Below are 22664 nucleotides of genomic sequence, written 5' to 3' on the forward strand. Positions count from 1 at the left end.
ACTTTTAACTGATTCTTTTAGAAAACTGGCATGTAAACCCTGATGATGATTCACCAGCTGGAGAGGCAGCTCTTGAGTTTCTGCTGCGATGAAAATGTCTCAAACTTATTGACTCACAAAAGCAGTCCCTGTAATTGCTGATCATTTGTGTGTGAAGTCGAAGAGCTAGGCTGGTTTCAATAATGAAATCACTCAGTTTAAGACTTCATTGTTAGTACTGTTGTATTTGAGGGAATTTAATCTTAAACTAGAGGAAAATTGTTTTGAAAACTTGCTCTTTGCAGAGATTTGCTTCTGAGAATAAAGAGATTTCCTGAGAACAAAATGATTACTATTACAACTTGCATACAGTTTTCACAGAAAAGGAATGTCCCAGAAGAGCTTTGCGGAGTGAAATTTATTAAAAATTAAGTTAGTTATATAAGCAAGTTAATTTCTTGAATGCTAAGTGGGTTTGTGCTTGTGTTCAGCTCGAGAGATGCATTGCCTTCCATTGAGGTAATTTGTGAAAAATCTGTGTACTCATTGGAAGGATTACTGTTGCAGATGTATTTATTCTACTGGAAACAATGTTCCAGAGCACCTTGATGATTTGGTGAGTAAGTACATGAGTTGATGTAGTTGCTTAGCCACATTAAACATAAGAGCTTGGGTTTGCTCAGTGGTCTACCCTGAGATTAGAAGCGGTGGATGCTCGAGTGGAACGTGAAACACTGGCACAGATGAGTTGGGCCAAATAGCCTGCTCCTGTGCTTTTTTTTGTAACTATAAGATGATGCAGCATTGTGGATGATAATGTAGTCCTAGTGTTCCCTGGCTGGAGAATCCACTTGGCTTCCTACTTTGGATCACTGCTGAGCATGCCGTGTTGGGTCAGTGGGATTGGTTTGACTGAGCTCCAACCAACGATTCAAGCTTTCTTATGCTTGATGTACAGTCAAGGCGAGGTGCCCCTGGCTCAGTTAGTAATACTCTCCCACTGAGTTAGAAGGTTGTGAATTCAAGCCACACATCTAGACCTGAGTGCAAGTCTAGGCTGATACTCCACTGCAGAACTGGGGAAGCCCACTTTGGCAGAGATTTTGTTCTTCAGATGAGATGTAAACTGAGGTCCTATTTTGCTTATTCAGGTCAACATGGATCTAGTCAAAAAGAAAAGGCAATTTCTCTTGGTGTGCCAACAATTCTCCAAATATATAGTCACAACAGCAGCAACACTTACCTCCAAAACAACCACTGCACTTGACAGTAATGAAGTGCTTTTGAGACATTTCAATGCAATAAAGTACTGTAAAATGTAAGCTTTTCTGCATCCAAAGAGGGCAGGAAGAGAGAACTGAGAATAGATAGTTGGGCTGTTGATTGCCTCTGCTTTCCCACCTATAGTCTCGCAAGATTGCTGTGCTTGTATGAGGAAGACTAACCACTGAGTTACAAACTGCTTTCAAGTCCATCAGTGTATTCACTCTCTGGGTACTGAATGCTATTCTACTGCTACAATTATATTTTTTGATCTGAGTAACCAAGATATTTAGGCTTTAACTCCAAGTGATGAAGTGGATGTATTACTCCAATAAGTGTACCTACATTCAGCCATAGTCTGGGCTATATTTCCCTTCCCAGCTGATCGTTGAGTGGCAGCAATACTGACCTAATGGTTAATAGCCAGGACCATTCTCAGCTTATTTGAACATGGCTTGAGAAGTATTTGTTGTTAAGTGTAATGAATGAAGCAAAGCCCCATGAATTGCCATTGTTCCACCAGCGCTGGCCGTGCTTTCAGCCAATACATCCCGAAACTCTGGAACTCTCCCTCAATCCCTTTGTCTTGCCCTCTCCTTCCGCAGTTTCAGATCACTCTTAAAGCCTTGTTCTTCAACTGTGCCAACAGTTACCCCCTCCTCCCCAACCAGCTTGGGGGCAAGCTCCACCTCTGTTCAGCGCTCTGAGAAGCTAACTTGCATGAAGGGTGCTATATAAATGCAAGATGTTAGGTGAATGACCAATTTATGATGAGGATTGTTGGTCAGGATAGGGCTAAGAGATCTTTCAGGCCACTTGGACAGACGGACCTTCAGTTCAAAGTTTCAACCTGACAACCACACTTCCCAATGCAGTGCCCTCCCAGTACAGTACTGGCCAAACAAGTACCCAAGTTGACATTGGATGGAAAGAAAGCACAACCTTCTGACGCGAAGGCTACCGCAGAACGAGACCTGACGATGGAAAATGCTCTTAGTCCTTTGCTGTGGAAGGCATCTGAGCAACGTAGGGACCGGTTCTTCCATTTGCTCGTGAGGTGAGATACCCGAACACAGAAAATCTCCCGGAACATTTGAAGAATGGCAGTGACCTCGTTACCTATCCCTAGCTGGGATAATGAGACGCCACGTCCTGCCTGCCAGCAGCATTATGACAGCGTGGAGTGTGTGTGTATGTGTGTGTGAGGAGGTGGGGGGGGGGTTGTAAATGTCTTTGCCAGCGGATTTAGGGGCGGGTGAACTGTCTTAGGAGTGTGGGCGACTGGAGGGAGGTGGAGTAACAGGAGGCAGGAGCTGAGCTGAGCTCAGAGGCAGGAATCTGCTCCCTCAGCAACATGGAATAGCCCAAACCAGGAAGCGGGTCAGTCAGTGAGGCCGAGGGGGGGGTGGTGGTGGGGGGAGGGGGGACGTGCTGACAGGTAGGTTGGTTGTTGTTGGGGTTTTTTTTTGCATCCACGTGCGAATTCATTTCGTTTTAATTTTTTTTTGGGGGGGGGGGGTTGGCAAGATTTTTTTTTTGGGGGGAGGGAGGGGGTGGGGATCCGAAATAAAGTGCTTCCCGAGGCGAATGCTCCTGAAGGGAATCAGCTCAGAAAATAAAGCAATCTGCTGTTTAGTGGGGGAGGGGGTGGGGGGGGGACATCACCGGGTTCTGAACCCGATTCGTCCCCTCTCGGCTGCGGCTCTCACGCCCTGCCGAGTCTCCCCCCCCCCCCCGCCCGCCCCCCGGCATTTTGTCGAGCAGCTCACACAAGGCAAGTGACGCAGGGCGCGGCGGAGCGGTTGGTTTGGGGACGCGCCCCGGCGGCGCCATTGCTGAAGGCTGGGCGGGCGGGAGGCGGAGACGCGGGAACCGGAAGTGTTTCCATGGTGACGCGGTGACGGGGCGCCGCGCGTGTGTTTTTTCACCTTACCGGAAGTGGCAGTTGAGAGCGCGAGGCCTCTCGCCCCCTTCCCCCCCCCGCCCCGCGCCAGGTCAGTCGGGCCGCTGCGCGCGCAGGGAGGGAGGGAGGGAGGGAGGAGGGAGAGAGTGGCCGTCGCCGCCATTTTGAGCTCCAGATCAGTCGAGGCGGCGGCACCGTCAAGAGCAGATTTAAATGATTAGATTAATGATTAGATTAATTAAACCCCGCACTTCTTTCCCCCCTCCTCCTCTTCGCCCCTCCCTCCCTCCCTCCCGTGAATGGCCTCCGATGGGATTTTAAGTCCCGACGTGAGCTTTTAAACAACAACAACAACAACTGACGTGTGTACAACGCCCCTCACGTCAGGAGGACGTCCTCAGGCGCTGGACGGTCTGGGATCCCCACCCCCACACCCCCACCCCGAGCTGGTGGTGCAGATCAGGAGGGGGTGGAGGGTAGGAGGAGGGTGCCCGAAGGCAGGGGTCGAAGAGGGGGGGTCTTGAGACGGGCCGCCTCCGCGCGCCCGGCCCCGAGGCCGACACGTTCGAGGATTCCGGGAATATTTCTAAAATCCCATTGAACAAACGGCAGATACACCAGTCCTCCTCTCGCACACTAATTAAAAGGCTGAGCCGGTAGAGCGGCGACTGACTCCCAGCAGAATGTACCTTACACCCGTCACCCGGCTGCGTCATCTGTGACGAGTCATTATTTGAATATCTTGTCAAGAGTGTGTTAAGTTGATTAATCGTCTTGGATCTTGGTCTCACCCAGTCTAACTGGACTGGTGCCTGGACGCGGGCTGGGAGTGAATCTGTTGAGTGAGCTATTGAGACTGACTTGGGCTGGGGGGTGAAGCAGTGAGTCTGCAGATTATCTCAGCAGAAATAGTCTGCGATGAGGGTGCTGAGCTGCAGCACACGTGGAGTCAGTTGGGAGGCAGGAACTCCCGATTGGATCCCAGCGTTGGTCAGTAAATGAAGCAAATAAATGACGGCATGTAATGCCTCAGTGTCTACACTTTGCACTCCCTCTGGGATGGGCCAAGTGGCTTGAGCTGCACAGTAACTAAATCTTCTGCAATCTGTCTCCTTTCAGGTGTCCCAGCATAATAAAGAGGTGAAGTGTTGGCGTGCCTTGTGCAGTCACTTCACAGGATGGAAGTTTACGGCATTCGGAGTGTGATGCTCTTTGCTTTGTACACCAGAATCCTCACTGTCCTCTTGCAGGTCAGTTCCAAGCGTGCATCAATGCGGCATATGCTTCCAAAGTGTAACCTACTTGTGGCCTGAATCATAGCCAGAATGTTTCCAATACCTGGCTCTTAGATCAAATCAGTGCCACACTTGTAATTCTGCCATTCAGAGGCTTCAGATGTGATGCCTAACATGCTTACACATTTCTCCCTGCACTCTACTCTTTCTCCCACCTCCCCCCAATTAGGTACAACCAGTGTGCTTGCACCATTGTCTCCATGGTCTTTCTCCCCTCCTTCCACCTCCTCTGATTTTATGTAGCTCAATAATAGTTTGGTCCAGAGCCAGCCCACCTTCATGGGGTAAATATGGGTTGACTGGTTTTCCTGGGAGCTGGGTGGGTAATGACATTGTCTGTTGCAGCACCATGTTTCACAGCTGAGGTTGACTCCAGGTTTAGAACCCGAGCTGGTTTATTGTTGATCATCGTTGGTACTGCAGTTGGCCACAGGACCCTAGGACTGAGAAGAGGAAAAACAGCCATAGTTCCGTGCTCCTGATCTCTATGATTCCCTATTAGAATGGGTTAGTGTTGGGTGAGAACAAGATCAGTATCAGGACTGAGTTCCCTGTGGTTCAGTAACCTGCTGGCTGGTTGACTTACTGACTGTCTGACTGAACTCGTACATGAGGAATGGTCACCTGGGAAGGTAACCAAGAGTATCTGTGGAATTGTCTCCAGTCAGAATTTGCTCAATAGAGAAACAAAATAATTTCAAATGTTTTCTGTATTTGTTATCAAATGTGGTGAGGGCGAGAGGAGGAAGCAAACGATTGCAGAGGGGAAGTGATTCTGTGTCTTAACAGCTTTGTGCTGAGTGAGCTGCAGAGGAGGTTTCTGATATCTGACACTTGTGTGTGTGTGTGTTTCTGTGACCGGATGAGATCACTGCCAGCGAGAAGACTGGGAAATGTTCTGACTGCTCCCGGGATTAGCAGCTGCTGCTTCAGTTTAATTTCCTGGCAATTAAAATTTTAATTGATTAATTATTTGTATTAAAGAGCGTTGCCCCATCAGGAATGCAGTGCCCTTGCTGTCAAGGGTACATCTTAGGTTGAATTTCCAGGCAGTAACGTGTAATATTCTCAGGATGGTTTGGAAATGGCTCAGGGGCTGATGTTTCAGGTGCCAATGGCTGTCCCACTTTTTTTGGGGGGGTGCATAGATGCATTGGGCAATGATGAGGATGTTAATATATTAATTTTTCTGTTCTAGGTTCTGTTTAATTCCCTAATTCCCGACCACACTGCCGATGCCTTCAGTCCACCCCAGCTGCACAATTCCACGTTGGGAGATGTGATAGTGCAAACCCTGCTTAGTGGTTTTTCCCGCTGGGATGCACAGCACTTTCTATTCATCGCGGAGTTTGGCTATGTCTTTGAGCACAACTTTGCCTTCCTGCCCTTGTTTCCGGGGTGCATGCGGATAGTGGCTGAAACTCTTGCCTCACCGTGCAAGGGGTGTCTGAGCCTCCACAACCGCCTGCTGCTGTCTGGGGTGCTGCTAAACACAGTTCTGTTCACATTGGCAGCCGGAGCCTTGTACAAGCTGAGTTGTGTGGTGCTGAAGGATCACAGCATGGCCACCCTTGCCAGCTTGCTCTTTTGCCTCACTCCAGTTAGTGTCTTCATGTCAGCTGCCTACTCGGAGAGCATGTTCATACTGCTGGCACTGGCAGGGATGTGGCAGCTGGAGATCGGATGGTCAGTGCTGGGCTGTGTATTCTTTGCCTTAGCCACAGCCACACGCTCCAATGGGACGGTAAACGCTGGGTTCCTCATCTACTTGGAGCTGAAGCGCAGTGTGAGGCACGTGAGGGCGGTGATGAAGTCGGCAGTGAATGGACCTCAGACATGGTGTTGGCTCCGTGTAGCTGCTCAGTCAGTGCTGACGGTGGCCGGAGGCACGATCGCAATTGTGTTGCCCTTTGCACTCTTCCAGTATTATGGCTACCTGACCTTCTGCACACCGACTGTGACCTCAGGGCAGGATGTCCCTCAGCCTCTCTTACAGCTCGCCAGGGAGAAGGGCTACAGGGTCCCCGATATAAACATGGCGCTGCCGAGTTGGTGCTCTCACCGCTTCCCCCTGATCTACTCCTACATCCAGAAAGTGTACTGGAATCTGGGCTTCCTGAAGTATTACCAACTCCGACAGCTGCCCAACTTCCTGCTGGCACTGCCAGCTGCCTTCCTGGGTGGCTGGGCTGCCTGGCAATATGTGGCAGCTGATTTCTGGTATTGTGTGCGGCTGGGACTGGTCAGCAAGAGGAGAACGGAGGTGGGAGAGAAGAAGCCAGCAAACGGGTTTCACAGCCCAGAGGTGTTCATCTATCTCGTGCACATGGCAGGACTGCTTGCGTTTGCCGTGTGTTTCATGCACATTCAGGTAAGACCAAGACACCAGAGCACTGAGTGTGGGGTCTGTGACACGTCAGCAACTGGCTCTGTGTCCAGGGATTGACCCTGATTGCAGCTGACACAGCAGTTGTCTAACATTTGGCTTTAGAGTCCCAGTATTAGAATGGGAAAATCAGTCGGGGTACTTGCTCCTGATACCTATCCCGAGACCAATGACGAAAGAATCTTGCGGATATCTGGGTCATGTTCCCCCAGGTCTAATAACCCAATAACATTCATCATGACAATTCCCTGTGAGTACTTCGGCAAAATACCAGAAGGACCTGCTGTTGCTGCAACTATTTCCCAGTTAAAGGAAAAAGAAGTCAATGCTTTTCAGGATGGGAGGAACTACATCTTGTGCAGCGCCGCTAATGAATATGGTTGTACTGGGAAAAGACTGAGCTGGAGAGCTGGAGCTTGTGTGTGTGGTTTGAGTTCCTTTAGAGCGTGCATTAATCTCTGTCTTCCTTTGTTTGCAGGTTTTGACCAGGTTCTTGGCCTCATCATCTCCTGTCCTGTATTGGTTCTGTGCTCACCTGATTCAGAAAGCGGAGGCTGAACATGCCACGTGGAACAGTGTTGCTGCCCCCACTAACCCCGTGTTGCCCAAAAACATCCTGACGGAACTGCTTCTGGACTGGAGACAACGAAGCCCAACTACTCGCTGGCTCCTGGCCTACTTTCTGTTGTACTGGCTCCTTGGTCTGTTACTGCATTGCAACTTCCTCCCGTGGACATGAGCCTCAGAATGTTTCAGACATTCATTCGCTCAATATGTTCCATTCATCATCAACAACAATTTAACTTATATAGTTCCCTCCATGCAGGATAGCATCTCAAGAGAGCTTAACAGTAGTGGAGCCTGACTCCAAGGAGGGGGGAGGTGGCTGCAAACACGGTTGAAGAGGAAAGTTTTCAGGCAGGACTTGAAAGAGGGGAGAGGGGGCAAGGCGGAGGGATTGGGGGAGAGTGTTCCAGAGTTTTGGGACGTAGTGGCTGAAAGAGCGATCTCCGATGGTGGGGCGGAAGTTGTGAGGGACGAGCAGGAATCTGGTGCCAGTCGAACGGAAGCGCCGGGTGGTGGATTGGGGAGTGAGGAGGTCAGAGAGGTAGGGAGGTGCCAGGGAGTGAATGGATTTGAACACGAACAAGAACATTCAACACCAGGTGCTGTGTGTGGGACAGGCTCTGTGCTGTGTATCAGTTGGTTTCTGTAAAGTGCTGCCTGCGGTGCAGGTTGGTGGTTGGGTTAGAGGCCTGGTTGCGACGGACTAACTTACTGCAGAATGATTTATGTATTTGGAGAGATGGAGTAAATAAATAATGGTAATAAAAACTACCCTTGCCGCTTCTGTCACTGCTGCTGGGGAGAGCCTTCACATCCGTCTGATTATCTTATTGATGCATATCAGGCAGGCAATCCACTGCAATAACTGGGACCGCCACCGACAGTATTCATGTATGTGTGGATGCATGTATACATTTATCCAAAGTTGGACCAGACTCTTTATTTAAAATACAACAATATTATTTCTGGTCGTGTCCGTGTTGTGAAACACAAAGACACAAGCCCTTGCAGCAGAGTGAGCAGCACCTGAACTGCCGCTGCTAACATGCAATGTCTGAGTTCCATTTGAACAGCAGCTGTTAAACGTCCAAACATCATTCCTTGTAAGTTGTTGTTGATCGGGGAACCAGCAATTACAAGGAGGGGAGCAAGGCAATGTGCTAATGCTGGTACTGATTACTTTTGTAGCATTGATGGCCAGAGGTGCTTGCTCACAGTATAAATTGAAGGGCGTCGCCCAACAAAATTCTGCAGCTTCCTCATAGGGAAGGAGGGAAATTGTATCAGGGACTGGGACACACTACACTAACGCCCAGAGCTCTGCAGCACTCGAGAGCACAGCCCCCCCCCCCCCCCCCCCAAATACAGAAAACTGATCTTTCTCTGAGCTTATTCTGAGCATTGCCACCAGCACCAGCCTTCGGCCCAGTAAATTTCACGATAAACTCAGCCGCAATTACATCTCTAATCCATTTGCACCACAGTCTTGAGTAAAATCTGGACAAGCAGGTTATATGACTGGCCACATGGTTTACACTAGGATTGCAATGAGTCACCACTTTACACCAATGAGTTTAGTCTGTTGAAGCTACAGATTGCACCAAATGTGATTTACAGCTGTGATAGTGATGGGAAACAGTGAGCGTGAACGCCCTCTGGTGTGGAGATGCTTTCTTTTTCGGTTCCAATCACCGCACAGTATGATTTTATAATGTTAAGTGTTTGAATGTTTGATGGGTCAAGGGTAGGATTTGTCCTGCAAAGTGCACTCCTGACTTGCAAGATGAAATCCAAGGATTATTATTATTTTAGTGTTCGATGGGATTTAAATAATATTAATGCAGAGACATGTTTAACAACACAGTAGTACTGGGACCTGCACTGTAACTCAGTGCCGTGCTGTCCTGTTTGATCACTCTACCCCTTCCCTGTGGGAGCACAGAGACAGACTCTGTATCAGCCTGATGGCAGTATGCAGCGCAAACAATCTTTTGTATTGTTAGTTTATAATAGTAATAATCCTTGCGTATAGCCCCTTATCAAATCTTTGAGACGTCTAAAAGCGCTTCACAGAATATACTGCAAAGTGAATCGACTATATTTTGTGGGCGAAACGTGGCAGCCAATTGCGCAAAGCTGCACCCCAAAACAGTCATGGATTGAAGTGACTCATCTCTTATTTGTTTTTGAAGGAATTATTATCCCCAGAAAAGCGATCTGCCAATCGACTAGCAACTGGGTTCCTACTTACTGCTAAAAAGCATGTGGTGTAAGGAAACATGCCCAACGTTGCGCCCTACCGGGAATCAAACCCGGGTCGCTCGCTTGTGAGGCGAGTGCTCTAACTCTAGTCCTGAGCTGCAGGACTCCACTACCTGGACAACTTCTATTAATTCCTCTCTACAGGATCAAAGTTTATTGGCTCTGTTTTGCCACAGTGGGTACGATGAGGGCTCCACGCTTTATTCACACAAACTACAACCGGAATCTGAAAATGTAAAGCGGAACTTGGATCAAACTTCTCGGGTCTCCATCGTGTCACTCTGATGGTCACTGAGTCTGAATGCAGACGGCCCATTGCTGTCGCTACCTTAACATGCGACAGCAAATACTTTCTCATTCTAAATCAAACACTTCCCTTGCAGTCGCAACAACCTATGCCAATATTTTAAAGAGCTGGATTGTATCCCTCCCCCCCCCCCTCCCCAAATTCTTTCAGTAAACCGAGCTGTGAGAAACAGGACCCAGTGGTGGGTCTTTAACTCCCTCCCGATGAGAGTCCAGTTTAACATCTCATTTCAAGGGACTGTCAATGCGCTGCTCCCCCCCTTTTAACAAAACAGCAATGGTATTAGCTGAATAATAATAATAATAATAATAATCCTTGCGTTTGATATAGCGCTTTTCACGTGGGGAGGACGTCCCAAAGCGCTTCGCGGAAACACACCGTCGAGTGAATTGACGGTGTATATATAGCTGTGGGCGAACGCGGCGGCCAATGGCGCACAGCGACGTCCCCCAAACCCAAGCGCCGTGGATTGAAAACGACCAATTTATTGTTGTTGTGGGGTTTTGGAGGGATTATTATTGGGCGCATTTTTAACCATTTGATTTGATTTGTAGGGTTAACGCCCTCTGTCAGGCGTTGAACTCCCGGACTGTGTTGTGTTGACCCTCCAACCCCCAGTGCTGTGCTGTTGGAAGGCGTTTTTGAACAAAAACGTGTCCACGCAGTTTGTACACCGAAATATGATCGGAACAGTGGGAGGTTTTTTTTTTGTTTTTTTTCCCCCAGCGGTTTGATTCACGTTGCGGCTGTGTTTGCGCGACATCCGCCGCTGCGCTCAAATCAGCCACTGCCGCACACGACCGCAATGCCCAGCGGTGGCGCTGTGACTGCGGGGCGCCGCCGGGTGGCGCTGTGACTGCGGGGCAGCAGCGCTGTGGCTCCCGGGCGCCGCCGGGTGGCGCTGTGACTTCTGGGCGCCTCCGGGTGGGGTGGGGGGGAGCAGCGCTGTGACTCCCGGGCGCCGCCGGGTGGCGCTGTGACGCCGGGGCCGCCGGGTTTCTGCTGCTCGCCGGGAGACCTGGGGCTGGAGCCGGTGCTGGGCCCGGGATTGCGCGTTCCGCAGCGGGGGGGGGGGGGACAGGAAGCCGGTGACTTCCCCCGGGGGTGGGGTGCGGTGGGGAGAGCCTGGGGCAGGGAGACCGGGAGCCGCCGGGGGGCTGCGATGCTCAGTCCGGCGCCATGAAGGAGTGCGAGTACCGGCAGATCGCCCTGGGCCCGGCCTCAGCCTCGGGCTCGGGCTCGGCCTCGGGTCCGGGCCCTGCGGGCGGGAAGCGGCCCCTCCGCAGGAAGTGGGAGGCGTTCCCGGGCCGGAACCGCTTCTGCTGTAACGGGCGCCTGATGAGCGGCCGCCTGAGCGGCGCCTTCTACCTGACTCTGGGCCTCATCCTCGTCACCAGCGGCCTCTTCTTTGCCTTTGAGTGAGTCGCGCCCCGAACCCCGACCGGTGGTGGTCCCCCCGGGGGTGGGTGGTGGGGGGGACACTGAGTAACAACCCCCATACCCCCCACCCTCCCCCCCCCCCGGGGGCTTCCCTGGGCCTCAGCCACTTTAGTTCTTGGTTAGTGTAGTGACTGTCTGTAGCGATGCCCCCATCCCCCCCCACCGATCGCTTGACCGTCTCATCCGAAGGACGGCGACTGACACTGCGAAGACCCCCCACCCCCCCGGCACAGCACTGGAGCGTCAGCCTGGACCGTGGGCTCAGGAGTGGCCTCGCGGTGTGTGGGGCTCGAGACCACAATCTCTCTCTCTCCCTCTCTCTCTCTCTCTCTCTCTTGAGCCCAGAGGTCGGAGCGCCATCAGCGGAGCTCTTCTGTTCCACTCGCGGCCACGCGATTGGTGCAGAAAGTGGCCGCTCAGCCCACGGCGACGGGAACCGCTGACGTCCGACTGTTGTGCCAAACGAGCACAGGTTCTGACCGGGTGGATGTCGGGGGAACCCCCGTCCGCCTCTTCTCCTGCCGCTGCTGCTTCTCTCCGTCCGTCAAGGCCGGTTCTCAAGACCCGTTCTCTTCGACCGTGCCTTTGGTCTCCCTCACCATCTCTCTGCCTTCCCTCACCCCTACACCACCCCACCACCCCCACCCCCACGCTCGGGCCCGGACACCTGACCGTTCAGCCCTTTGGGACGTCCTCCCGACGTGAAAGGCGCTCTATAAATGTTGTTTTGTTGTGGTGGTGGTGGCGGCGGCGGCGGCGGTGGTTGTTGTTTCTCCTGATTAAAAGGCCATTTAAATCCCATCAATCATTCTTTGTTTAAACTCACCCTCGAGATTCCAATTCATTTGCCGCCCATTTCATTTTGTGTAGAAGGTAGCGGTGCGGAGCCCGTGCTTCTCTATAACATTCCCTTTAAACTCATTATACTGTACAAATTGTACTGGGTAATGGGCTTCAGTGTGTGTGACCCAGATCCCAGATGTGGGGCTCAGCCGAGTGTTTCCTGTGTAACCAGATGTCTTTTGTTTGCAGCTGTCCTTACCTGACACGGCACCTGACTCTCGCCATCCCGATCATCGCTGGCTTCCTCTTCCTGTTTGTGGTCAGCGCCTTACTTCATACCAGCCTCAGTGACCCCGGCATTCTGCCCCGCGCCACACCCGAGGAGGCAGCTCACCTGGAGAGACAGATAGGTAACAGCAACAACAAGATCACATTGTATAGGGCCTTTCACGTCGGGAGGACGTCCCAAGGCAACTGGCCAGGCAGGAGGCAGCAGGGGGAAACCGGCCTGGCACTGGGCAGTCTTAGCTTTTGTCCCACTGAAATTTGTGTTCATTGGCCGCGGGAAATGTGCCGGAACCAGGAGCTGCTCTGTGCAGGATGAGGTGTTTTATTCTGTCCCTTTGTGTGTCAGCAGCGTCTCTCTTGCAGATAAACTCTGTGGTTTGATTCCTTTTTTCTTGTTGTGCAACCTGGAGGATTCTGATGTATATTTGTTTACATGTTGATGTTTTGATATTATGTTTTAAAAACAAGTTTGTTGATCATCATCCCCATTTTGAGGCACAGAGCTGCTGTGGGGTAACTGGCGTACGGCACCATTTCACCCACAAGTTGGTAGAAATATTTTTAATCTGATGGGAGTGTTTAAAATTTCACGCAAAATTGGCCTGTGCGAGCTTCACTGCCGATGTCCTGCGACTGACCGAGCCTCTGTTTCAGATAACTCCGGGGGATCCAGTTACCGGCCGCCACGCACCAGAGAGGTGCTGATCAACGGGCAGCCCGTCAAACTCAAGTATTGTTTCAGTTGCAAAATGTTTCGGCCACCACGCACTTCACACTGCAGTTTGTGTGACAACTGTGTGGGTGAGTAGCAGCCTTGCCCCAGGCAGGAATGTGCTCTGTGATGTGGCCCCATAGTTGAGCTTTAATTCATAATAATAATCCTTGCATTTGATATAGCGCCTCATCACATCTTCGAGACATCTCAAAGCATTTCACAGAATACACTGTAAAGTGAATTGACTACATTTTGGTGGGGGGGTGGAGGGGAACACCCAAAAAACGAGTTTTATTGGAATGATCTGAATGTTTTCTTTTCCCCCCTCAGAGCGATTTGACCACCACTGCCCCTGGGTTGGAAACTGTGTGGGGAAACGGAATTACAGATTCTTTTACATGTTTCTACTCTCGCTCTCATTCCTCACCGCTTTCATCTTTGCATGTGTGATAACACACCTCACGCTGAGTAAGTGCTTTACTCTCTCTCGTTAGATAATAAGGCTAATGAGATGCTGGACCTTATAAGAAGATGGTCTAGAACATAAGATACGGCAGCCGTCAGTCACACTTCATGTGCTGTTGTGTACATATTGGATATTAGGAAGATAGACTAAAAAGTGTCTAGCAACAATTCACCAGTTTATGTGGCACAAAGTCAATTAGGGTTATATTCTTTAGAGTGGAAAGGGTGAACAGTTCAATAATGAATGGAATTCATAATTGTGGGCGAATGTGTCAGGCATGGGGGTGAGGATTTGGGATGGGGGGTGGGGGGTGTGTAAAGAGAATGGAAGCAGCTGTTAACCTTTCACAATTTTTTACTCTTCTTCTAGGATCTCAAAGAATTGGGTTGTTAAATGTCCTCCAGGAATCTCCAGCCAGATATCCTTCGAGATATGGGGAGAGTGTGTTCTTGCTTGTCAGTGTGCGCGTGTTGATCTGTGTTTGCGTATGTGGGTCAGCGTGTATGGGTTTGTGTGCCTCAGTGTGTGAAGCAGTTACGTTGCGTTACATGGTACTTACCTTGACACCCTCACTGCCCTCGAGCTGTTGATCTGCTTTTTTTCTGTCTGGTCCATTCTCGGTCTTTCTGGCTTCCACACATACCTCGTGGCTTCCAATCTGACAACCAATGAAGATGTAAGTACAACTGAATCTTCACATTTGATATAGTGCCTTATCAAGTCGTTGAGATGTCTGAAAGCGCTTCACAGAATATATTGTAAAGTGTTTTTGTGGGCGAAACACAGCAATGATAATACTAATAATCTTTGCATTTGATATAGTCCTTTCATGTCTTCTCGACATCTCAAAGCGCTTCACAGAATAAGCTGTAAAGTGAATTGACCGTATATATATTCTGTGGGCAAAACTCGGCAGCCAATTGCGCACAGCAGTGTCCCACAAACCGTCGTGGATTGAAAATTACCAATTTATTATTATTTTGTTTTGGAGGGATTATTATTAGGCTCTGTGTGGAGTAAGAAAACTTGCCCAAGGTTTCACCCTCTGCCTGGAATTGAACCCAGGTGTCTCGCTTGCAAGGCGAGTGCTCTAACCACTGAGCTACAGGACTCCACAGCAGTGTCCCACGAACGGAGTGACCAAATTACAGTATTATTAATTTTATTTTGTTTGTAACTTTGTCTAATGCTCTTATTATTTTATAACAGATTAAAGGCTCTTGGACCACAAAGCGAGGCTGTGAGGAGACTGGTAACCCATATAGCTACAACAGCGCTCTCACCAACTGCTGTGCCGTGCTGTGTGGCCCCATGCCACCCAGGTAACACATAGTTAGACTGATGTTACTGCTGGTGGGGGCGGTAGGTGGGGGCACAGAAAAGGGCTCACACACATTAACCCCAAACTGAGGGCTCAGGGGAATGTGTTCAATATAACAATAATAATCCTTGCATTTGATATAGCGCCTTATCACAACTTTGAGACGTCTCAAAGCGCTTCACATGTGATCATATTGAGCAATGTGTTGGCGTGTTATTCTGTGACTCACTCGCCATGTCTCGTCTCCAGTTTAATTGACAGGCGAGGCTACCTGGAGATGGACACTGAGCAACAGCCTGGACACAAGTGCAGCCCAGCATCGCAGGGAACTGGAGCAGAAGCTAGCCTGGTAGGATGTGCTCTCTAATCCTACCATGAATTCATGTCATTCCTGAGCAGTGACTCCAGCACTTCTCATCCTCTTATCCTTTTTCCCCCCCGAATGGCCGCGGAGATGGGAGATTGAGGTGCCGGGTACGATCCGTAGTGGGAATGTTGGAGATGATCTCCTCTGTGTGGCTGAGGATCGGCACAGGAGCGGGGAGGAGAGACTCTGAAGCAGAGACTGCTCTCTGCCAGTGCGGGTGAGCCCAGAGCTACCCCAAGACAGACTGTCCCAGCCTCCTTGGCTCACCAAGAGCCAGAAGCAGTGATCGCGATGACCGGACTCCGTCGTGCTTCAGATATCACGAACGAAGGCAGAGCTGTGTACATAATTCTTTTCATATGGTGTTTCGGGCATATGTATTTATTCTGGGCTGTTTCAGGGAGAGGTCTCTGGCCTGATATCTACTTACACGGGCAGCTTCGCTGCTGCACTCTGATATCAGGCAACATCTCAATCTAAGTCGGAGCCAATTTGTACAAGGCGGGAATGTGGGGAGAGCAAAAGTGGTCGTTACACTTTGTGTGGGGCAGGAGGTGTCTGGGCTGGTGCTCACTCCCCCACTGGAGCTCTGAGCAACATGCTCTGGGGCTGTGGTGCTTGTGAAGTGTTTGTGCACAATGGGAGGCTGCTTTCCACAGCAGGTGCTGAGTAGAGGTGCCGGCTCTGGTCCAGCGTGGGTGCAGCAGGTACTTTGCTTCCTCTGTCCATCGACCTGGTCGCTACTGCATCATCAGATACACGGCCTGTGGTTTCAGCTCAAGGTGGATTATTCCTCCCCCAGGTACTTGTCTGTGCACAATCTTCAGTCTCTCTTCATTCTCTAAAACAAAATGCAAAATACCACAGATGTTGGAAATCTGAAACAAAAACAGAAGCCGCTGGGAACACTCAGCAGGTCAGGCAGCATCTATGGAGAAAGGAAAGTAAGTCAGTGTTTCGGTCCCCGTTCTGACGAAGGGTCGAAACGCTGACTCACTTTCCTTTCTCCATAGATGCTTCCTGACCCGCTGAGTGTTCCCAGCGACTTCTGTTCTTGTTTCTCTTCCATCTCTTGTTGCTGTTTTCGTGGATTCCAAGAGATGTTTAGAAAAATAAATGGTGTAAAATCAGTGCGAGACTATTACACGGCAACACAAGCACTGGTTGTGGGGTGGGGGTGGGGGGGGAAGAAGAGACACTTTCCCCTCACTAGATATGCACAATCACAGAGTCCTCCCTCCGCCCCAGTGAATGAGAGAATAGAGCATGAAGGATTGGAGGGAGGAGGCAATACAGCCAAGAGCGAGTGGTACCAGAGTGCTAATGGAGTGTGAAGCCACAGCAGATGCCACTCAACACATGCAGCAAATTGACAGCAAGAAAAATGTTGTAATGAAGGTGGAGGCAATTTCATTCTTTGTTGTCTGTGCTGGTGCTCACTCCTCACTGGAGCTCTTTAATCCCATTCCCTGCTCTTTCCCCGCTGTGTGTATGTGTGTGCTGGTGCTCACTATACTAAATCCTGCTCTTTCCCCATAGCATTCAAAAATGTTTTTCTCAGTCGCTATCTGATTTACTTTTGAGTGTAGTCACGAGATCCATCTTCAATGACCATTTGTGGTCAGGCATTCCCCATTCTAACTGTGTGTTGTGAGTGAGTGATGATTGGGAGGAGGAGTCTCTGAATATAATAATAATAATCCTTGCATTTGATATAGCGCTTTTCACGTCTTCTAGACATCTCAAAGCGCTTCACAGAATATACTGTAAAGTGAATTAACTGTATAAACATTGAATGTAACGTCAAGCAGAACCCAGTGTTACAACAACAACAAATTGCATTGATATAGAACCTATCACGTCGGAAGTTACTATCTGATGTGGAAGGTGGGGGGGTGGTCTTTACCAGGCACTCAAGTAGACAATAAATAGAATCTACAATATTGAATGACCAAAGTGATTAGAAACATTAAGCCAGGAGATTTGGAACAGGAGTTAATGCAATGCTACCATTCCCACCTCCTAGCGTTGACACTGACAGCTGTGTGAGCGTTGAGTGAAGTGTGTGGGGGTTGGGGAGTAAGTAATGCTTAGTGTTTGTTTCCTAGGAAATTTGTGAGGAGTTTGCAGTTTCATGCTCAGCGTGATGGAGGTAGAGGTGCAGATTGAACTACTTGTCAGAGTTTATAGCGGGTAAGGCTCTGCCCTATGGCACCATCTCCATTAGCCACAGCATTGCATGTGGGTGACACAACTCAGAGCAACTTCTTCACATGAATCTTGATAGTTCTGTCAGGCAGCTCCTCGTCCCTCTGCCTGTAACTTTTACACTGTTGCTGCACACAATTTGCTCCCATCATGGAGTCTCCGTTCTGACTGCGACTAAGAACTTTAGATGTTGAAAGACACAGAGACAGATACAGAGTTCAGAGTGAATGGTCTGGGTGTTGGCTCCTGTACAGTGTGAATGCTTTGTCAAAATGTAAACAACGTTTTCAAGAGAGAAATGTCCCAGTGAGGATGGCTATTGCTTTGACCCCTAAATTGTGGTATTAATTTAGCTCCGTTATAATGAGGGGAGGTAGACTTCTCATTACAACCCCCCGTCCTGATCTCAGCCTGTGGTTCTCCCTTCGCTTTTTCTTCAGGTGGAAGGTTTAGCTATGTTTCCTCTCACAGCTCTCTCTGCCCCATGCTGTGATCGAGCTTATAGAGTTCACAGCCATCAGCTGTCTGAGGTAGTTTGCTGAGGGCAGTGTGACATCCTTCGCTGTGCCCGGGCTGTCGTCTTGAGGCAATGGGAGTACTGTGTTGGTTATCTGTGGCGCAGCTCCAGTTGCTGGCCATCTGACTGGTGTAAAGTATAGAGCAGGAATGGCTGTTACCGTCATTGTTCAACAGTCGGTCTGTAACTCATCCCAGAACGTTGCACGTTGTGATGTTGTTACTGATGGTAAAGGATGGATTGTCCAACCTAGTGGTTGCTGCAAGCCTGCGTCACGCTCTGCTGGTCACTGTGTGTGAGGTGCTGGAGTCTGTCTATTGTGCGTCCTTGCATTGCCTGTAAGCTGCTCTGTGATTATCCCATTCTCTTCCATTCTGTATGTTGACCTCCCTAGATGTTTCAGCACAAGGTGATGCCATTTGGACCATCAAACCTGTGCTCCTTCCCTGCTCTAATCCCAATTCCTTGTGATTTTCTAAGACGTCTTTACACAGATTCTCTTCAAATTCGTATCCAATTTCCCTTTAAAATTGGTTGTATTCTCAGCCTCAACAGCCGTCTGTAGCAAAGCATTCTGTGTTGCAATAACTTTCTGCTTTTAAAAGTTTCTTCTAACCCTTTAACTCTCTGGTAATCCAGGCCTTGCACCTGCTGTTAACAGATTCTCCAACCCATGGAAATAATCTTCATTATTTATCCTTGAAATATTTCAGAATTTTGAAGCCTCAATTAGATCCCTATCGACCCTTCTTCTGGTTAAATCCCCCGTTTTTTTACATAATTACCTAAAATCACATATGATCTTATTCTTGTGAACGTTTCTGCTCTTTCTGTAGCTTTTATCAGGCTGAAGTAATGTATGTTGAGGAGGTGGTGGGGAAGAGCACTGCTAACTTCCTGATAGAATGTTCTTTATTTCAGTGGTGCATTAACGAGGTTTCCAGAGGAAAGCCAGAATATAACCTTGGGTGCATTCTGAGCCTCGTTTCTTGCTGCTCTCTGATCCAATCTCTGTTCACATGTTACTAACTTCTTTTTCTTTTCTCCTTCTCTCTGCTCCTATCCTCACCCTTCCCTCCCTCCCTCCCTCCGTCTACTTCTCAATGTGATGCAGTGTGACCAGGGCCACTGTGGTGTACAAGGCGCTAAGTGGCTTTTGCAGACCGATCTGTGTGCACTGAATCCAATCAAACCTGATCCAGAGAAAGCGGACAGCTCCCAGTCTCCGAGCCCTCGCTCTCAAAGGAAAGGTACGGAACCGCTGAAACTGAAAGCATAGACTCCCAGCCTGTTAGCATTGCTGGAGTCTTCCCGGCCCTTCCCAGCAGTGCGGTGGGGGTCTGTCACTCACAAGCTGCCTGATGTGATGCCGTCCAGTCTTGTGTGCCGGGAGCAGTAGCTGCTGCACAGGCGGAGTTTCTGACTGTTGGACGTGAAGGTGACCAGTGCCGTAGAGGAAAGCTGCAGAGGGAGCAGTGTGGCACCAAGTGAACCATTCAGACACAGAATATTCATCTGGCAGGTGCAACAGCTTTGTTCTGCCTGATTCTAATAATCTAATGAATATGTAGTTCCTTTCCTGACTCAGGCTGCAATAATACAGGCACCATCACCCTGTTCTGCACCTGGGTGACTGCTTCACCCTGTCAGAGAAGGTGTGTATCTGCCACAGTGGGTATCTGCAGGGGGAACTGAAATGAGAGTGGTCAGAACACGGTACGGGTAATAATCAACGCTTCTTACGCACTAACGTTTAACAGGTTTAGAGATGCTGTCATTTATTATCCGAACAACATTATCTTAAACTTCCTGTGTTCCACACAAAGTCTTTTAGCATCAGTAAAGCAGGAAATTAGGAAGCTGGTGGCAGGGGCTGGTACTGTGTGCTATTGCCAGAACCCAGGCGTGTAGATTTGTTTGTGGCTCTGAATTGTTCAGAAGCGTTCCAGGACACCTCACCGGTACCTGTCTGACCTGAGCTGGTTTGGCACCTTGCAGCGGAAAGTGTGTTAGATTTATTCTGTGAAAGTGACATTTTAGTAAGCGAGGAAGAGAGTGGCAGTGAAACCTTTACTTTAATGTCACAGTATGATCATTATTCACCAATACTGATTTGTATAGTTTGTTGCTTCAGGTGTTATATAAAGTGCCTTCTGCAACTGCTTTGTAGAAATCAAATGCCTCTGTTCACACATACTGTCATGTACCCACAGCAATAAATAAATTAATTACAGGGAATTAGCTATTGTTTCAAAGTCAGTCTTTTCAACTGTTTGAAAGAACCACCTCACCCTTATTCATCAGGGAAATGTAGAGTGTGTGACAAGCATTCCAGATTCAGTAATCACTTGTTCTTTTATCCCATCTCCGAGAGTCAGTGTCCACAGCCACCGTCATGAATTGGGGATGTGTAAACACCCCAATCATTACACCCAGAGGCAAAGATCAACAACATGAACAGATCAGTGAGATTTCAGATCCAAGAACTTTTATTCCTTGCATAAAAAAATAAATTTGATGTCAACGACAAATTACATTTGTATAGCACCTTGCATTTCGGGAGGACGTCCCAAGGCACTGGACAGCCAAGGATTTGGACCCAAGCAGGGGGTTGGGATGAGAGGGCGAGGAGGGTAGGGGTGTTTTACAACGTAACAATGTGTGTTTTACAACATAAGATCATTGTTGTTCTTGTGTCCACAGCATTGTGAAAAGCTGTGGGTTCTAGCTGTGTCCTGGATCACAACTCGAATGTGGCAGCTCTTTGCTCTCTATTTCTTTAAGCAGGTGTGGCTGGTGCTTCTGAAGCAGGCTGTGCAAAATATCCATTGCATCATTTCCCTTTTTAATCACAAAATTCAGGGTTTCTCTGACTTGTTCTTTCAGGAGGTTGACACTGATAAGCTTCTCGTACTCTGCCTCATTGAGGATTTCCCAGTGGCGCAGCTCTTCGATCGAACTGTTGATCTCGGGGATCCTGCAAGTCAGGGTTAGCTTGTTTCTCTGCAGGAAATGCTTGTCTGTCTTCACACTCAACTGTCTGTCTCCTGTGACTATAAAAAGACGTCCTCAGCTATGGCTCGCTTCACTCATAGTGGGAAAGTTGAATTTCTATAGTACTTGTGTGAAAATATCTCAAAGTATTGCCAAGCATAATGACCGGTTTGTAGGTAAATGAGAATATAATAATAATCCTTGCATTTGATGTAGCGCCTTATCGGGTCTTTGAATCCATTAGAGCTTAGGCTTACAAGGTTAACAGGAGCTGAGTGTGATGATTCCCTGCCCCAGTGACTGGTCTGCCTTTCGGGGTGCTGCCGATGAGCCAGGCTGGCTGTGCGGTCATCTGTAGTGCCCTGGAATATTGCATACCCGCCTGGCTCGGGAACCGGACTATGCGATTCCGGCATCCTGTTGCCAGGCACGCCTGTTCCAGCTACAAGCCACTCACTTACCTTGACACAGGCAAGAAAGTCACAGAACTTTGTAATCAGCACAAGTACAGGAAAGAGTTGATCAATATTGAAATCGCTTTACCTTCAGCCTCGAGAACAATATCACCCTCAGGTTTGTTCTTGAGCACGTATTCAATACTGTTTTGACGGCTGATGCGCAAAGGAAGATCACCTGCAAAAATATAACAATTTTTTTTTGTAAAAGCAGCACAAATCCTGCAAGCCCCAAATTACAGTGACTGGGAAACTGCGAGGGCTCGGCAATCCAGGGGATGGGGGGCGTTGGAGGGGCGTCTGCGAGATCACCTTCTTCTTTATAAAACACGGCAAGGTTTTCCTCTGGAAATGTCAGTTCCAATTCGGTGCGGAATTGCTCGTAAGTGATTTCTTGATGGATTCTCAGGATGCAGTGCTGCTCCCCTTGCACTTTGACCAGGATATGATCTACAGGAAGTAAACAAGGTTGGGAAATCAGTCGGCTGTTCTTTGAGTCAATCCCTCTGAAAGACATTGACATGATCGAACCCTTCTGTGCAGTTGCTGATGGGCCTGGATTGGTACCTGTGCACCTCTCAATTTTGGAGTTAGATTAGCTATAGATTAGCTAATAGTATAGATTAGCTATAATTTAATAGAACAGGCTCGATGGGCTGAGTGGCCTATTGCTGTTCCTATATTTCTCCCCCAGCATGAAAGTCAATATAAGTGACAGCTAATAAATACAAATATAGTTCCTAACGTAGCGGTTGAGCGAGCGATGGAATTGTTCTGAGCACTAGCCAGAGGATGATGGACAGACAAGAATACCTTGGTTTTCATGCTGGAGCATCTGCTCAGTGAGGACTTCGGACAACACTTCCTGGTCATCATCCTCCCGCACCAGTTGGAGCTCGAGGGGCCAGGCAGTGACCTGCGACTGGTTCAGCTGCAGCATAAACTCCATTTCCGTCTTGAATTTCATGGTCTTCTGGTAACAGAATCTATTAAATAACAGCCTACACTTCTATAGCACCCTCCACGCAGGGTAGTGTCTCAGAGCGCTTATCAGTGGCTTGGTGAGTTTGTCTCCAGTCAAATCCTTGCCTGTCCAGCGCATTGGGCGGTCCTCTTGACATGAAAGGCGCTATACAAATGTAATTTGT

The 22664-nt window shown here is 49.0% G+C and overlaps 3 protein-coding genes across 6 annotated transcripts; 2 read left to right on the forward strand and 1 right to left on the reverse strand.

The window, feature by feature from the left end:
- Positions 1 to 2647: 2647 nt before the first annotated feature.
- pigv (phosphatidylinositol glycan anchor biosynthesis, class V) lies at positions 2648 to 7658 on the forward strand. 2 transcript variants are annotated; one of them, XM_007894933.2, is made up of 4 exons: positions 2648 to 2680; positions 4265 to 4395; positions 5639 to 6811; positions 7305 to 7658. In XM_007894933.2, exons 2-4 carry the CDS (start codon positions 4324 to 4326, stop codon positions 7563 to 7565), a joined length of 1506 nt encoding a protein of 501 aa, XP_007893124.2. In that variant the 5' UTR covers positions 2648 to 2680; positions 4265 to 4323; the 3' UTR covers positions 7566 to 7658. The 2 variants fall into 2 exon arrangements, with proteins under 2 accessions (XP_007893124.2, XP_007893123.2); XM_007894932.2 differs by lacking the exon at positions 2648 to 2680 and adding an exon at positions 3599 to 4135.
- Positions 7659 to 11071: 3413 nt separating this feature from the next.
- zdhhc18a (zinc finger DHHC-type palmitoyltransferase 18a) lies at positions 11072 to 20305 on the forward strand. Of its 3 annotated transcripts, XM_042338486.1 has the most exons (10): positions 11072 to 11380; positions 12435 to 12595; positions 13128 to 13274; positions 13519 to 13656; positions 14024 to 14072; positions 14228 to 14330; positions 14864 to 14976; positions 15225 to 15324; positions 17451 to 17535; positions 19182 to 19240. In XM_042338486.1, exons 1-9 carry the CDS (start codon positions 11142 to 11144, stop codon positions 17487 to 17489), a joined length of 1089 nt encoding a protein of 362 aa, XP_042194420.1. In that variant the 5' UTR covers positions 11072 to 11141; the 3' UTR covers positions 17490 to 17535; positions 19182 to 19240. The 3 variants fall into 3 exon arrangements, with proteins under 3 accessions (XP_042194420.1, XP_042194419.1, XP_042194421.1); XM_042338485.1 differs by lacking the exon at positions 17451 to 17535 and having other exon boundaries at positions 19182 to 20305; XM_042338487.1 differs by lacking the exons at positions 17451 to 17535; positions 19182 to 19240 and adding an exon at positions 15430 to 15568.
- A 356-nt stretch (positions 20306 to 20661) lies between these two features.
- LOC103179628 lies at positions 20662 to 22365 on the reverse strand. Its single transcript, XM_007895002.2, has 4 exons — positions 22330 to 22365; positions 21829 to 21966; positions 21605 to 21694; positions 20662 to 21120 (listed from the first exon to the last, which is right to left on the reverse strand). Exons 1-4 carry the CDS (start codon positions 22349 to 22351, stop codon positions 20792 to 20794), a joined length of 579 nt encoding a protein of 192 aa, XP_007893193.2. The 5' UTR covers positions 22352 to 22365; the 3' UTR covers positions 20662 to 20791.
- Positions 22366 to 22664: the final 299 nt, after the last annotated feature.

Source organism: Callorhinchus milii, unplaced genomic scaffold (assembly GCF_018977255.1).
Source record: "Callorhinchus milii isolate IMCB2004 unplaced genomic scaffold, IMCB_Cmil_1.0 Scaffold10, whole genome shotgun sequence".
Classification (NCBI taxonomy): Eukaryota; Metazoa; Chordata; class Chondrichthyes; order Chimaeriformes; family Callorhinchidae; genus Callorhinchus; species Callorhinchus milii.